Here is a 15,487-nt window from a genome sequence, read left to right as displayed (position 1 = left end):
ATGAAGGCTCTATATCACTTCCAGACTGTGTTGTGTTTCCACCTCAAATTTCCAAGAGAGAAGAATGGCCCAAATGAGATAAGATCATATATCTGGTAGTGGTGGCCAACTGTCTTGATTTAAGATATTAACTGATACTGAGGACAATGAGGCTAAGCTCCCCTCACAATATTCTCAAGAAGATTTAACAAATGTATGTCAACTTCTTTAATTTGTCTATTTTTAATATCTTTCAGGTAAAATGTACAGATGCACCGAAGACTACATTCCCAGGTATGTAGAAAATAAGTTCCATATTATGATTCCCAACTAATAAGGGGAAGTAATAAATGTTATATTGCTTTTAGGTTTGGCTTGGGGTTGTCACATTTGGATAAAAATAAAATGAAAAGTGAGTTTTAATTATTTTTACTCCTATCTGAAGATGAAGAACTATACTGTTATTATTTTCCCTAGTTACTCATCCTGAGTCAATAACAGAGCTGGTTAAGGGACGAAGTGAGACTCTAACCTGGTATCTACAGAATTCTTGTCAATTTCAAAAGGCTATATCCTAAATTATGATTCAAATCAGATTGTAAGAATTCAGTCTGATTATATATAGAATTGTGTGGCCCTTAAGAAACCAGGGTGGAAAAGGAATCTAGCAATACCTAATAAAATTTAAGATATACAGGGGTGCCTGGGTGGTTCAGTTTAAGCATCCCACTTTGGCTCAGGTCATGATCTCATGGTCCATGAGTTTGAGCCCTGCATCAGACTCTGGGCTGACTGCTCAGATTCTTTGCCTCCCTCTCTCTGCCCCTCACCCGCTCACACTCTGTCTCTTTCCCTCAAAAATGAATAAATGTTTTAAAAAATTAAAAAAAGATACACATACATACACAAATACATGAAGATGCTTCGTGGTGTGCTCCTTTGAAAAGTGATGTCAATCAATAGGGAACTGTGATAAATCAACCCTAAAATTATATATGGTTATAGATATAACTTATTCTCTTTAACACCTGTTGAATTAGTTGCAGGGAAATTTGTATGATTTTTCCTTATAAAAAAAAGGCTTATGGTATAAACAATAGTAAAGAATTTTCATTTTCTTGCACAGTATATTCTGGCCCAACTGTGTTATTAGATTGGAAATTTCTCCTTTAGGTTAAAAAAAAAAACATCTAAATATAGAGAATTTCCTAGAGGACTCTTCAAGACCTTTCTGAAATAGTAGACTGAAAGGCAGAAAGGTCTTTCACAAACACAGAGCTTTCTCACTGGGTAGGATAAGATTATAAGCTTTTTGTTAGCCTTTAAAAAGATCTTTTTAAAATTTTTCTCCATGTGGAAATATCTCTGGCAGATTCAGGATCTAAGCTGCAGGCAGATTCACACAAAGAAGAAAATCTTTATTTTTACAGTTTAACATTGGTTCTATAACATGAGATAATTTTCAATTCATTATCTCATATCAAGATTGATTTGCTGATTTGGTTACAACAAACAACATGACAAAGAAAATCCTATATAACCATATAGAAGTTAATCTCTTAGAAGATTTATATGATAATTATCATTTGAGAGGTAATTAAGATGCAATGTGATAGAACATCTAGCGATTTGATCATTCTGCTAAAGACTGGGTAGGTACTCTTGGATCAGGACGCTAAGAGTCAGAAGGGAAAATTGGTAAAATACCCATCTCAAAGTAAGTAGGCCCTTACCTATAGGGCAAATGTGAAAAAGAGGCTGGTTCTTTTATAACACTTACTCATTCATACATTGAACAAATATTGGTTCAACAAATAGGAATTGTGGTAGACAAGAGATGCAAAGATGCAAAGATGTAGATCCTTCCCTCATGGATTTAATCTGTTATCTATTGTAACAAGTCTCAATTTAAGCATAATTTGAAAATGTGATGCAGATTTTATCTATGAAAAGTGGGTGGCATGTTAATTCACAAGTTTATGTCTGTACTTCACAGCTTGTCTATTTCTGATTATGTAGTCTGGGAGCCAAAATCACCACTGTAGGAAGGGCATGGAGGCTCCAGGAAAAACAAAATATGTGAAATTATCTCTAGCCATTAAAACTTCAGCATGAAAACAGCAAGCGGAAATAAAAGCTATCTTTCTTAGGTAGAAGTGAAATTAGTGACGCCTCCTCAGTTCTTAGACGGTTTGAGGCTAGGGCTCCCCCATTGCACCCTCTTTCCACCCCTACCCAACAGTGGTTTGGGTGGGAAGCCATGCTAGAAGGGAAAGAACTTTGCTTCTCTGATCTTGTCTTCCTGCTTCCCCAAATCCCTGCCCTTCCTGCACTAGTAGGTCAAAAATGTGATCACTTTAAAGACAATGTAGCATCTATATTTAACAGAAAGTCATATACACACATCCTGGCATTTACCTCTGGTCCACTTTATTTTTCCTTTAAAATAGAATTCTACACAATTCTGGTCTTTTGATCTGTGTTAGAAGTATTATACAGTGGGTATATCATGGATTTGAGATCTAGACAATTCTGGATTTGAATCAAACTCTTGTAATTACTAGGCTTGTAGTCTTAGGAAAATGAGCATTGGTGAACTTCAGCTGTATCATCTGAAAAATACAGATTATAATATAATGCTTTCCATACAAAGCAGAATTGATTTAAAAACAAAGGTACTGCTTTATCAGATGAAAATTAAGGTCTAAGAAAATTCCTGCCCGTTTACGATATATTTACCCTCTAATTTCAGAAATCAGTTCAGGTTTATGACTACTTTAAACACATCATGACTCCTTAGTTTCAGAGTCTGTTGCAAAAAACTTAGGACAGATTCTCAGCAGCTTTTTGCACGGTCTGCTTCTGGGTGACACTGAAACATGATTTTATGACAAAACAGGTCTCATCTCAGCCATTCTTCCATCTTAAGATGACTTCTTGGATTTCTGGGGCTCTGCAGGCTCCATTCACTTCCCCTCTTTACTAAATACACTAACCTAGGGCCCGGGACCAGACCTCTGGTTTTAGCTGTCCTCATCCATTCTCAAGAGGGAGGATCCTTGTGACAAGAGAACTTCTGAGTAGCCTTCCCAGACATCAAAGTGGATAGGGAGTTGAGGCCCTCACCGTGATCACTGCCACACTTGTAACCAAAATAGCTCCACATTTTCCAGCCTTCTGTTTATTAGTTTTAATGTACAAATAACTGTAAGCCATGCTCTAACCCTTCTTAAGAATTTCTTCCTAAGAATTCTTGAGGGGCGCCTGGGTGGCTCAGTCCATTAAGCACCCAACTCTTGGTTTCAGCTCAGTTCCTGATCTCACAATTTCGTGAGTTTGAGCCCCACATTGGGCTCTGCACTGGCAGCAGGAAGCCTGCTTGGGATTCTCTCTCTCCCTCTCTCTTTGCCCCTCCCCTACTCATGCGGTCTCTATCTCTCTTTCCAAAGAAATAAATAAACTTAATAAAAAAAAAATCCTTGAGAAGTACAGATAGGTTTCAAAAGTCTTATTCTTTATTAATTTTTTAAATATTTTTATTTACTTTTGAGAGAGAGAGAGAGAGACAGAGTGTGACCAGGGGAGGGGCAGAGAGAGAGAGGGAGACACAGAATCTGATGCAGGCTCCAGGCTCTGAACTGTCAGCACAGAGCCCGACGTGGGGCTCTAACTCACAAGCCGTGAGATCATGACCTGAGCTGAAGTCGGACGCTCAACCAACTGAGCCACCCAGCGCCCCCCCCCCAAAATCAAATCTTATTCTTGATTGTCCTTTTGTCACACTTAACTCTGTGTCACTGCTCTAGGTGTCTTTCCCCATATCTTTAGAATTCTTCATGCTGGCAGATCTTTCTATTGTCCATTCCCCAAAAACGTGGTGAAAGATCCTTCTTTTCAAGTGCTCAAAGCACTGGCAATACAAGTGCCGTATCTTTAATAGGCTACAAAGAATGGATATTTTAGAAGAAAATTGGAACACTGAGCAAGAGAATAAAAATTTAGTATTAGATATCACTGCTCTGAGAATCCATTGACCATCCCCTTCACAGGGAATACCACTGGATTCACTTCTTAGTCTCTAACTGTACAAAGCCACTGCTAAGGTTTATACTCTTCCCCAGGACCAGGGGTCTATGCTTGGTCCTCTCACCCCAAGTTCAAGACAGCTACAGCCATGGCACAGTCCCTGGCAAAGAAAGTAAAAATTCAGTAAGCATGTACTCAGGACCCATCCCTTCAGCAACTTTCCCTTTTTCCTCCTGTATCATTGCTTCTTCTTTTTGTATTATTCCCTTCAATGTATAAAGAGTATTGTCTCATTAAAAAAAAAAAAAAAAAAAAAAGGAAAGAAAAGAAAAGAAAACAAGAAAAGCTTCCTTGATACTAGATACTAGATACTTAATACTAGATTGCTACATCCTCATTGCTCTGCACCTTTTACGGCAAAACATGAAAGTTCCATCTATGTTCTGTCTGCATTTTCTGGCTTCTCCTCCTCTTCTCTTCTTTCCTGAACCTACTCTATTCAATTTTCTGCCCTCAGTAATCTACCAACTCAGCTCTTGTCAAGGTCACCAGTGAAATCCACATGGCCAAATGTTAGTGTCATTGTATGCAGTCCATCTGTAGCATTTGATACATCGATGCTCTCTACTTCTTGAGACACATACTTCTCTAGGCTCTGGGTGCCCCCCCCCCACCTCCATCTTTGATTTTCCTTCTTACCAGCGGCTCCTTCTCCTCTGCTGATTCCTGAACCTTTGACATCAGAGTGTTCAGGGATAATCTCATGAAACTCTTCTCTATCTATACTCATTCCATAAAGTAGTTTTATCTCCTCTTATGGCTTTAAAAAACGTTACACACTAATGGAGCCTAACATATATATCTGACAATTTGAAGAAATGCCTACTAAGCAAATCAAGGTAACACTTAGCAAAATTCCTGATAGACCCCTAAGCTTGCTCTTTTTGCAACCTCACAACTTTCTGGCCCCTTAAAATAGCTTTATTTAGTTTTATAGAAATATCTTCCATTTTTATTTGGATGTTGGAACCCTACATTCATATCATAGAATTTCAGAGCTGAAAAGAAAAATAGTGATTAAATAGTTTAATAAACTTGTTTTATAAATAAGGAAATTGAAACTTAGAGAATTTATGTCCAAAGTCACTCAGATGGAAGTACTGATTTTTTTAAAAACTGAATTTACTTATTTAATCTACTTAGATAATAAAGTATTCAACCACTTTTCTAAAAGGACTTCTTCACAATAAAATAATGATGAAATTAAAACTTTAAAAATAGGGAATATAGAAAATATATGCTAAAGTAGAAATTTGGCCCCCAGTAAAAGATATCATTAACATTATTTTAGACGTTGGAGTGTCAGTAAATGTGCTTATTGGTCAGAGGACCATTTCAGACATGTTCAGAACAATGGACTAGCCTCTAGGATATGACTTTATTTATTAATCTATTTTTAATAGTAGTTGATCTTCTACATAAAACACTGCCAAATATTTGTGCTTAGAGTTTATTAGATATTTTCAATATGCTGGAGCTATTTGGCATTGCCAAGTAAAAATATATTTTTTAATTTGTTGGTTAGGCAACTGTTCCTTTGTAATAGTTTATTTCGGATGATTAATCATTTGAGACCTGCCTGTAGACATAGGGCACTGCATTATAAATCACATCTTATTTTCATTCATAGGGAATGAAATGATATTCATTTTTTGGACATGATTTATCATTTGCAGGTTGTATCTGCTATCTATGTAAGCTAGGAAAATGGATGGATTGTCTTATTAAAAATTCTTCACCTTTTGCTATTATATTCTCTGCATAGCCAGAGAAAAACCATGAACAGGGACTACTCCATATCCCAATATTAAGCTGTATTGAATTACTGATGGAAAGAAAGGTTACAGATGAGTTCCTTTGTTATCAGATAAGAGAAAAACATGCCAGCATCTGGACTTTTCAAACCATTTCATACAGGTGTCATTTGATTTTTTTTAGGACACCTACTTACTATTTACATACACTGTGCCTTCTTTCAGAAGCATAGGGAGTAATATAGGTGTTATGCCTTGAGATCAGTTAAGTGTTCTTTTTTTCTTTTCATGCAGTTCCCTCCAGCTCATGATGATATGTAATCTCAAAGTTAAAGCAGTTGCTACTATTTTATGAAATGCCACTCTCACTGCCTGATATGTTCCTCTGTTGCCAGCCTGCCATTGTGAAAGGTGGTCACCAGGGCCCTTGTCACTGTCTGGTGACAATGGTAAGATGTCTACTCTAATCCTAAAAGGATTACTCAGATGAAGCTGTAAGGAAATTTAATCAAACATCAAGAGCAAATAATATTTGGGGCTTTTGGACCAGACCTGCACTGCGAGTTACTATCCTTGTCTTTGGCCACTTTAACTCTAGGAGTTGCAAATTCCTTGTATGCACAGTGGGGATTTAAAAAGAAAAAGCATCTCAGAATTGTTCTGAGGGTTGAATGAGCACTGGCATAAAGAAAAGCTTTCAGAATTGGTACTTATTGCTGGCATTACACATAAGGCTAGGGAAAATAATGTTAATCTAGCTGATTCTCAGACTTCCCGTCTGTAAAGTGGGAAATAATATTTCTGCAGAATTTCCCTAGAACTTTGGTATAATGTATATAAAACATTTAGCACAACATCTGGATAGAATAGGTGAATCAATCATTTTGCTACACCTTCCAACCTGACTCTACAATATTTCTTCGGCCTTTTATTTCCTAAGCATCACTGTCAATTAGTATTTAGTAAACACAGTTTCAGCAGATGATTCAGAGTAATAGTCTGGGGACGTAAACAGGCAGTACAATGTATAATTAAGACCATAGATAACCTAGGTTCTAGTCACAGCTCTGACACTGACTAGTCTTCTCACCTTCACATTATAGGACTTCTTTGTGCCTCAAGTTCCTTATCTATTAAATGGAATGCTATAGTGCCTATCTGGTCAGATTGTTTTGAGAATGGAATAAATGAATAAATGAACTTGCAGCTCCAGTAACATTTGACAACCATTAAGTGCTAAATAAGTATTTGCTGTTATTATCTGAACAGTCCAAACGAACCCTGTTCAAATGAGCACACACACAGGCACGCAGGCACACATGTGCTCTTGCATCATAAATATATCTATCGTGGTTGGCTGAGGTTAAACAAGAACATATAATCATATATTGAATTTAGCTGAGAAACCAGTTAAGAACTGTGTATAAAGTAGATTCTAATAAGATAAATTATTTTTCATTATTATAGGGAGGATGAGTATTATATTGAAGACACACCAATTTATGGTAACTTAGATGATGTGGTCCCAGGTAAGTTTTATGTTTCCAGAAATTATATTTATCTACAAATTAATATCCCTCCCCTTACTCCCACAGCATTTTGAGGTGGCTTATTTTTGGTTGCAATCACATTTAAACTTCCCAAATGGCAACCATAAATTCAACAATATTTAGCATTTTATTTAGTATATATTTCCAAAGCTACATATTGTAAATTGTGTTGAAATACTCAGTGTAAGTCAACATCCTGTTTTTCTATATTCTCTTTGTTTTACTCTGGAAGAAATGTGAATACAGGAAGACCCTGTTACTATGAATTTTGACACACACAATTCTATGAAATAAAGCTATTTCTAGAACAGAAAATAGCTCAGGGAAACAGTGCTTGGCACTGTCTACAAAAGCAAATCTACGCTGAATAATCTGGAACAATGAACACGTACTCTGGTTTCCTGTATTTTATCTGCTCAGGTTAAGTAGAGAATCTAGGGCTACGTTGAGGGCAAACGGGGAAAGAAAAGAGCTACATCGCCACTGAGTGGGTTATATTTTTTTGTTCTTAGGTAACAAGTACTTTTCAAGTCCCAGCTTCCCGTATTCCTTGAAACATCCCAACCACTCCAAAACAAAATGCCACTAAACTCCTTAAAACAGATAACAATGATCTGATCCCAGAGCTCTGATTAGAGAAGCCATAAGTGTAAATGCTAGTATTTAACGCCATCCTGGCCCTACAAGTCCTTCACTTAATTCCTGATAGGAAAGTTAGGGGTTAACAGAGATTTCCAGGAATGGACTAAACTCTCTGAATCTCTGTGTATCAAAACACCATGCAATTCTCCTAAAGTTAGGAATGTGAGACTATTAAAGGCTTCAAGATATTATTTAATCTTTGTCTTTCCCTTCTTTGTAAAGTGTCTTCTAGTCTCTAGACTCTGAGAAATCAAAACGACTTTTTAGGACTATCCTATAATTTGCCCTCCTGTTTCACCTTGCAGAATCGTGGTACCCACCTATAATATCTGAGGTTTCAATTGTTACGTACTCTGGTGGTGCAAAGCCCACCATATCTGCAATTTCTGTATCTAAGGGAACACAGGTGCCACCCCACAGGCTCTGATTTAGTAGGGCCAGAATATGGTTTAGGAATTTGCTAGTTGACAAATCTCCAGGTGATTGTCATGCATGTTTTCCATGGACCATTCTTTGAGAAACATCACTCCTCTGTGTTGCTTTTCAGAAATGGTTGAATGATTATAAGATAACTTGCATTATACTAGTAAATGTATCTTTCTTTCTGTGGGATCAAAGTGGTGCAATCCACATTTATGTCAGGTGACAGGCCATCCTACAAATCACTCTTTCTCTCTTTCTTTTCCCTTTCATATAGGCCTATCTGGGGGGAAAGAAAGGGATGTATAATTTATTATGCATGTCCCTACAGGATGAAATGAGCACAGGTCTGCTGGCTGTTGCACAAAAACTCTAAGTACTTAGGACCAGCATTTCATAGTTCCATACCCTCAAAACAGCCTGGCTGAACTGTCACTGATATATTGGACAAAAGTCATAATCTAAACATTCTTTTTCAAAAATAGGACATAGATTTCGAAGGGGCACATGCACCCCAACGTTTATAGCAGCACTATCAACAATAGCCAAAGTAAGGAAAGAGCCCAAATGTCCATCAATGGATGAATGGATAAAGACGTGGTGTATGTATATATACAGTGGAGTATTACTCGGCAATCAAAAAGAATGAAATCTTGCCATTTGCAACTACGTGGATGGAACTGGAGGGTATTATGCTAAGTGAAATTAGTCAGAGAAAGACAAATATCATATGACTGCACTCATACGAAGACTTTAAGATACAAAACAGATGAGCATAAGGGAAGCAAGAATAATATATAAACATGGAGAGAGACAAAAACATAAGAGACTCTTAAATATGGAGAACAAATGGGGTTACTAGAGGGGTTGTGGGAGGGGGGATGGGCTAAGGGGCATTAAGGAATCTACTCCTGAAATCATTGTTGCACTAGATGCTAACTAACTTGGATATAAATTAAAAAAATAAATTAAAGGGGTGCCTGGGTGGCTCAGTTGGTTAAGCGTCCAACTCTTGGTTTCGGCTCAGGTCATGATCTCATGGTTCATGGGTTCAAGCCCCACATCAGGCTGTGTGCTGACAGCATGGAACCTGCCTGGGATTCTGTCTCCCTCTCTCTCTGCCCCTCCCCTGCTCGCGCTCTCTCTCTCTCTCTCAAAAAATAAATAAACATTTTTTAAAAAGTTGAAAAAATAAATTAAATAAGAATTTAAAGAAACATAAAAAAATAGGACATAGGTTTTAAAATGATTCTGAGTATGGGGTGCCTGGGTGGCTCAGTCCATTAAGCATCCGACTTTGACTCAGGTCATAATTTCACAGCTCCTGAGTTTGAGCCTTGCATCATGCTCTGCACTGACAGTGTAGTGCCTGCTTGAGATTCTCTCTCTCCCTTCCTCTCTGCCCCACCACTCCAAAATAAATAAACTTAAAAAAATAAAAAATAAATAAAATGCCTTTAAGTAAAACTTCTCACTTATGGAAAGAATTGCCAAATTTCAATCATCAGTGCATGTGCACTATACTGTACCACCACCGTGCACCACTTGCAATCATGGCTAAATAGAACACATGGGATCTCTAACAGCTAAATGGTAGTTTAAGTTGAGCCTGTCATGTCCTGAAATGGCATAAATTAATATGATCTAGTCCTTATCCTAAGTGACATTCTTTTGTCTTATTGGTAATGCTGCAGGGCAAAAGACTTCTCCACATTCTGAAGCATAAAATGGTTTGTGCTTCCTTACTTTTTTGCATCTCCAAAAAATGACGAATCAAATGACTCTTGGGGGTTTCACATTTACAGCTATATGATGTTTGGGTTGTGTATTTTTATTGGCACCAGCATTTTTCATTTTTCCACTGTAAATCATGATCTTTTCAACTCATCAGAACCAGTGGATGAAAATTGTTATGAACAAATGAAAGCACGACCTGAGAGATCTGCAAATGAACTGCAAAAAGCCACTGCACCTGCACAGGTGAGCTTTGTTTTCTGTATTATGGATCAAGCTCAGCCTAGATCACAGCACAGCTACATGTTTCAAGAACACAAAAGCAGCACATGCTGATTCACACCTGAAGCAGCCCGAGATTTTACAGGCTGAATTAACGTCAAATTCTGGGACCTGAGCTCTAAAGGGAACCTCAAAGGCAAAGCAAACAGTGCTCGGAAACACACTTGAAAAGTCAGAATTGTGTACCATTACAAAGGCAATAGATTGAAAGGAAAAGTGGTTCTCTTCTTAGTCAATGAAGCTTTTTCTTTCAGATTGAAAAAAAATTATGTGCATCACAAAGATAAATACAAAAGTTGGCACATATATAATGCTCAAAAGACCTAGATGTCAGGAATTTATGGGGGCAAGGGGAGGAGAGGAGGGGATAGGGAGAGAGAGGCGGGAGGACGGAGGGAAAGAGAAACAGAGAGGGCTTTACTTAAAAGATAAATGAGCTGGATATAAAAGACCATGCTTCTATTTTATAAGGCAAATGAGTATAAATTTTAGTATATTTTCTATGGGCGTGGGCTAATGGCAAGAGATTTTCACATAGCTTGTATAGGGTTAGGCAGGACAAAGTGTAAGCAGGAACATATGAAAACCCAAGAAGAAATGGATTGTTTTTCCCTTTTGTACCACAATCAGTTCAACCTCCTCAGACATAGCACTGACTTCATCAAAAGCCATTCACAATTCTTAGTCTACATGCTGTTGACATGTCATAAATTTCAGTTAAAAGAGTTCTTTTTCCTCCCAGATTTTGTCTCTTCAATTTTGTGCTCTCTTGCTACTCTCTAGAAATTGTCATAGGCCCAGCACTTCCAATGCAGCTATTATGTGTCAGACCTTATCATATGTGCTTTACATGCATTATCTTCTTGGAGTCTTATGAGGGAAGCAGCATTATTTCTCCCATTTGACAGAGGCTTGAGAAGGATGAAAAACATGTTCTAAAGTGCTCAGATACTACATACAAAGAGGATCTAAACTTAGTCCTATATAACAGAATGTATTCTCCTCCCTAAGATGGGTCATATCTTGTAAACCTCCCATTAATACAGAGTTTTTCTCTTTTTCCTTTTATGAATTAGTTAAGAAATCAGAATTCTTGGAGTTTTTAAGAAACCAAGATGTGGTAAGGTTTAAGCAAAATGTGAAATCATCTTCTGATGCAAAACCTGTTACCCGATGCTAAATTAAGGGCAAATTTTTTTTTAATAAAAGGTAGGAAGAAGTGCATTTTGGGGTGCCTGGGTGGCTCAATTGGTTAAGCACCTGACTCTTGATTTTGGCTCAGGTCACGATCTCACCGTTGTGAGTTCGAGCCCCAAGTCAGGCGCTATGCTGACGGTGCAGAGCCTGCTTGGGATTCTCTCTCTCCCTCTCTCTCTGCCCCTCCCCAGCTCATGCTTTCTGTCTCACTCAAAATAAATAAACTTAAAAAAAAAACTTCATGTTATAATAGGATCTGCTAAATCCATAATAAAAAGAAAATCTCTCAAAGGTTAAAATATAACCACACCATCATAAATGTAGAGATTCAAAGCACCATAACTATAAAAGAACTAAAAATTATTTTTTAAGTGTATTTATTTTGGGGGAGAGAGAATGTGTGTGTGCATGAGCAGGGGAGGGGCAGAGAGAGGGATAGGGAGAATCCCAAACAGGCTCCCCTCTGTCAGCATGGAGCCTGATGTGAAGCCTGATCCCATTAAATGGGAGATCATGACCTGAAGCAGGATCAAGAGTCAGCTGCTCAACTGACAGAGCCACCCAGGTGCCCCCAAAGAACAGAAAATTCTTAATAAAAGTCGCTATTTAGTACATGTGAATTGTGCCACATCTGGCTTTTACTTAAGTGGAAATTGTGGCAAGTTTAAAATGCCTTTAACAGTCTGCTATTTTGTAAATGATATATTTAAAGACAGTTCTAAAGAGGTTAGCCTTTATTCTATTATGCCCTTCTCATAAATTTGGTTTCACAAATTAAATATAATTTCTTTATATTTGTTCAATTCTATTTTATTAGAATGATCATTATCATCAAAACCATTACCCAATTTGCTACTACAATACTTACTTTGTTAACTTTGGTCAATTACAAAAGCATAAGGAGCCTACAATATTATGCAGAAAGCATTACGGATAAAGCGTCTGTTGGAAAAAGAAACAAGCTCCTCGCCCTTTAAAATGATGTATACAGTTCAGAAGTTGTAATTTTAATACCCAAGTCTACCATTAACTAGGAAGAGATCATCAGGAAACCTAATAGTAAAAAGAGTCCACACAGTTCCCATATCCTAAAACACATTGAGGACCACAGTGTGAGCTTGCTCCTCTTCTCTTCATGTCACAGTTTCCCACTGATGTTGCCTTTCCCTCCTACGTCAGAAGTATCTACTTTCCTTTCCAAAGCCAATACCTTATTTATGCTCATGACCATTTCTCCTTTCAAGATCTTGCATCTTCAATTATTTAATTTGTCTCCATTTTCCATTTTTTCTTTAAAGGATCATTACTATTTACCTACTAATATGCACAAATCATCCCAATATTTAAAAACAAAACAAACAAACCAACAAAATTTGCCATCAACCTGTGTTTCTCTATAATCCCTAAACTGATTCTTACTCTCCTCTGCTGTGTCTATAGATACACATTCTTTTGCTCCTGGCTATATAATTCCCACCCATCCACTCATCTGAAACCACACTCTGGAAGTCAAGTGAATCATTTTTAATTTTTTTAAAGTTTATTTATTTACTTAGAGACAGAGAGCACAAGTGGGGGAGGAACAGAGAAAGAGGGAGACAGAATCCCAAGAAGGCTCCACCTTGTCAACACAGAGCCCAATGTGGGGCTCAAACTCACAAACTCATGAACCGCGCTATTATGACCTGAACCGAAATCAAGAGTCAGATGCTTAACCAACTGAACCAACCAGGAACACCCAGAAGTGACTCTTCATGTACAATCTGTGATCCTTTCTTGGGACTCCCATTTTCTGAATTCTTTAGCGCTTGATAAAGTTGACCAACTGTTGACTGGACATACATTATTTGGAATGCTTTCAGTTAAAAGTACAGAAACCAGATTCAAATGACTTTAGCATAAAAGTGAAATTACTGCCTCATGTAACTGGGAGATGTAGGGTGTATTTTGTTTTTGAGATGACTGAATATGAGGACTCTCTCCATTTCTCTTCCCTGCTTCTCTTGGTTAATGACTTCCTTCTCTTCTATTACCAGTGGACTCTTCCATGGACTGGGCAAGCCATGGGGAGATCCAGATTTTCTTCCTCCCAGTATCAAGGAAAAAACACATTTTCTGTTCCTACATCTGTACATAAATCCCAAAGATGCCATATAATTAGCTCTGCTTAAATCACATGTCCATTCTTGGACCAACTTCTGTTGCCAACTTCTGTTCTGTGGTATGATTGGTTCCAGCCTGGGTCACATGCTTAGTCTTGCCCTAGGAGTGGGGTACAGCACTGTAATTGACAGCCTCTCTCGGACCAGACAGAGGAAAAGAGTTTCCCAAAGGACAGTGGGGAATTTATCAAAGAAAAATGATAGAACAAAGTGCTGGACAGACAAAAAAGATATCCATCCCTTTGTATCACTGAGTGCCTTTTAGTTATTATTGAACATCACTGATGTCTCATTCTCTGTTTGGGCAAAGGCAAAGGAAGTAGAAGTACAAGGTGTGTGCAGAAAGCAGTAAATTGTTCACTTTCCCTGGAATACACTTTTGAGGAGGGGGCAGGTAGTGAGAATCAAAATAAAAAGGTGAAGTACAAACATGGAAGACCTTGAATGTCAGAATATGAAATTCAGATTTTATAGGCTAAAATTTTGGAGACAGAATGGGAAAAATATGAAAGTTGCACCTGAAGAAGACAATCTGAAGATAGCACACAGGCTAACTGGCAAAGGGAAGAGACTAGAACCAGGATACCAGTGAGGCAGTCATTGCAATTTACCAGGAATTACTATTTTAGGAACAAAAAGTCAAAGATACTAGAGAGGTTGCAAAGAGAACCATCTCTTCCGCCTGGTAACAAAGATAAAACATGTAATTCTTAGCATGAAAATGGGTGCAACAGGGACATGCTTACCGATACATTCAAAGGTCTGTTAATCTGAGTGTCGCTTCCTTACTCCATGCTCCATGAATTTATATAATTTTGGCCTACTCTTAAAGGTGAATCCTTAATACAGAAATGTGTGGTTTATTCAATGGCTGTCCTACAGTTTTAGCCTACAACTTCAAATAACTATAATCCCCCAACTTATCTTTGGACAATGATTATAGCTTCCATATATATTATCTCTTCCGAACCCTGTGAGATAGGTACTCTCAATTTATAAGCAAGAAAATTGAGGCTCAAATAGTTTTCTAAAATTGCCCAAAGTCTCATGATCATGTTATAGAGCAGGGATTCAAGCCTAGGCTTTCCAACACCAAATTCAAGGTTTTGCCTTCAGCCTGTTTGTTCCCCCAAGTTTCTGCAGTCTTCTGTTTTTCTTATTCTAGTATTGACCCTGGTCTAGGCCAGAGAGGACCTCTTGGATGCAAATGAATACTCCAAGGACAACTTAAAATGAGCTCAAAGGGAATCTGGGGAAAGGAAGGCAAAGAGGAAATTAAAGGGGGAAGTTGGAAAATGTAATTCTTGCCAGATGCCACTCACATAAATGGATACTCTTATCTTTATACTTCTGAATCTTTATACTCCTGAATCTGAAAAGTAGAAAAATTGGGGACTTTTATGGGTACCATCAAATGACCAGTTATTAAACATGGGTAAAGTACATTTTGAGGTTCATTAAATTCCTTCCTATCATGCTTGTTCCCGGTTTAACAAATTAGAGTATTGTCACTTGGTAAAAGCAACACAGGACAAGAGCTACATAAGGTAAAGGCAGGGGGAGATGCACATAAAGGTCCATCTAAAATGTTCATGTCTATTTTGTGTCTAAGAAAGAAATAAAAATATGCACACAAAAATCTCATCTCGAAAGTCTTGAGGCTTGAGTTGACTACTGTTTT

At 37.7% G+C, this 15,487-nt stretch overlaps 1 protein-coding gene across 2 annotated transcripts in view; it reads left to right on the top strand.

The window, feature by feature from the left end:
- Positions 1-15,487, top strand: part of LOC124526272 (T-cell receptor-associated transmembrane adapter 1) — a 38,616-nt gene that overhangs the window by 20,850 nt on the left and 2,279 nt on the right. For both annotated transcript variants that reach the window (XM_047099148.1, XM_047099146.1), the window contains 3 exons: positions 237-273; positions 7,287-7,348; positions 10,323-10,411. In XM_047099148.1, coding sequence (XP_046955104.1) covers positions 237-273; positions 7,287-7,348; positions 10,323-10,411 — 188 coding nt within the window. The remainder of the gene's footprint in view (positions 1-236; positions 274-7,286; positions 7,349-10,322; positions 10,412-15,487) is intronic.

Source organism: Lynx rufus, unplaced genomic scaffold, assembly GCF_022079265.1.
Source record: "Lynx rufus isolate CCGP_SWC_20201006 ecotype Redwood Valley unplaced genomic scaffold, mLynRuf1.p SCAF_5, whole genome shotgun sequence".
NCBI lineage: Eukaryota > Metazoa > Chordata > Mammalia > Carnivora > Felidae > Lynx > Lynx rufus.
This window is presented reverse-complemented; position numbering and strand designations above follow the sequence as displayed.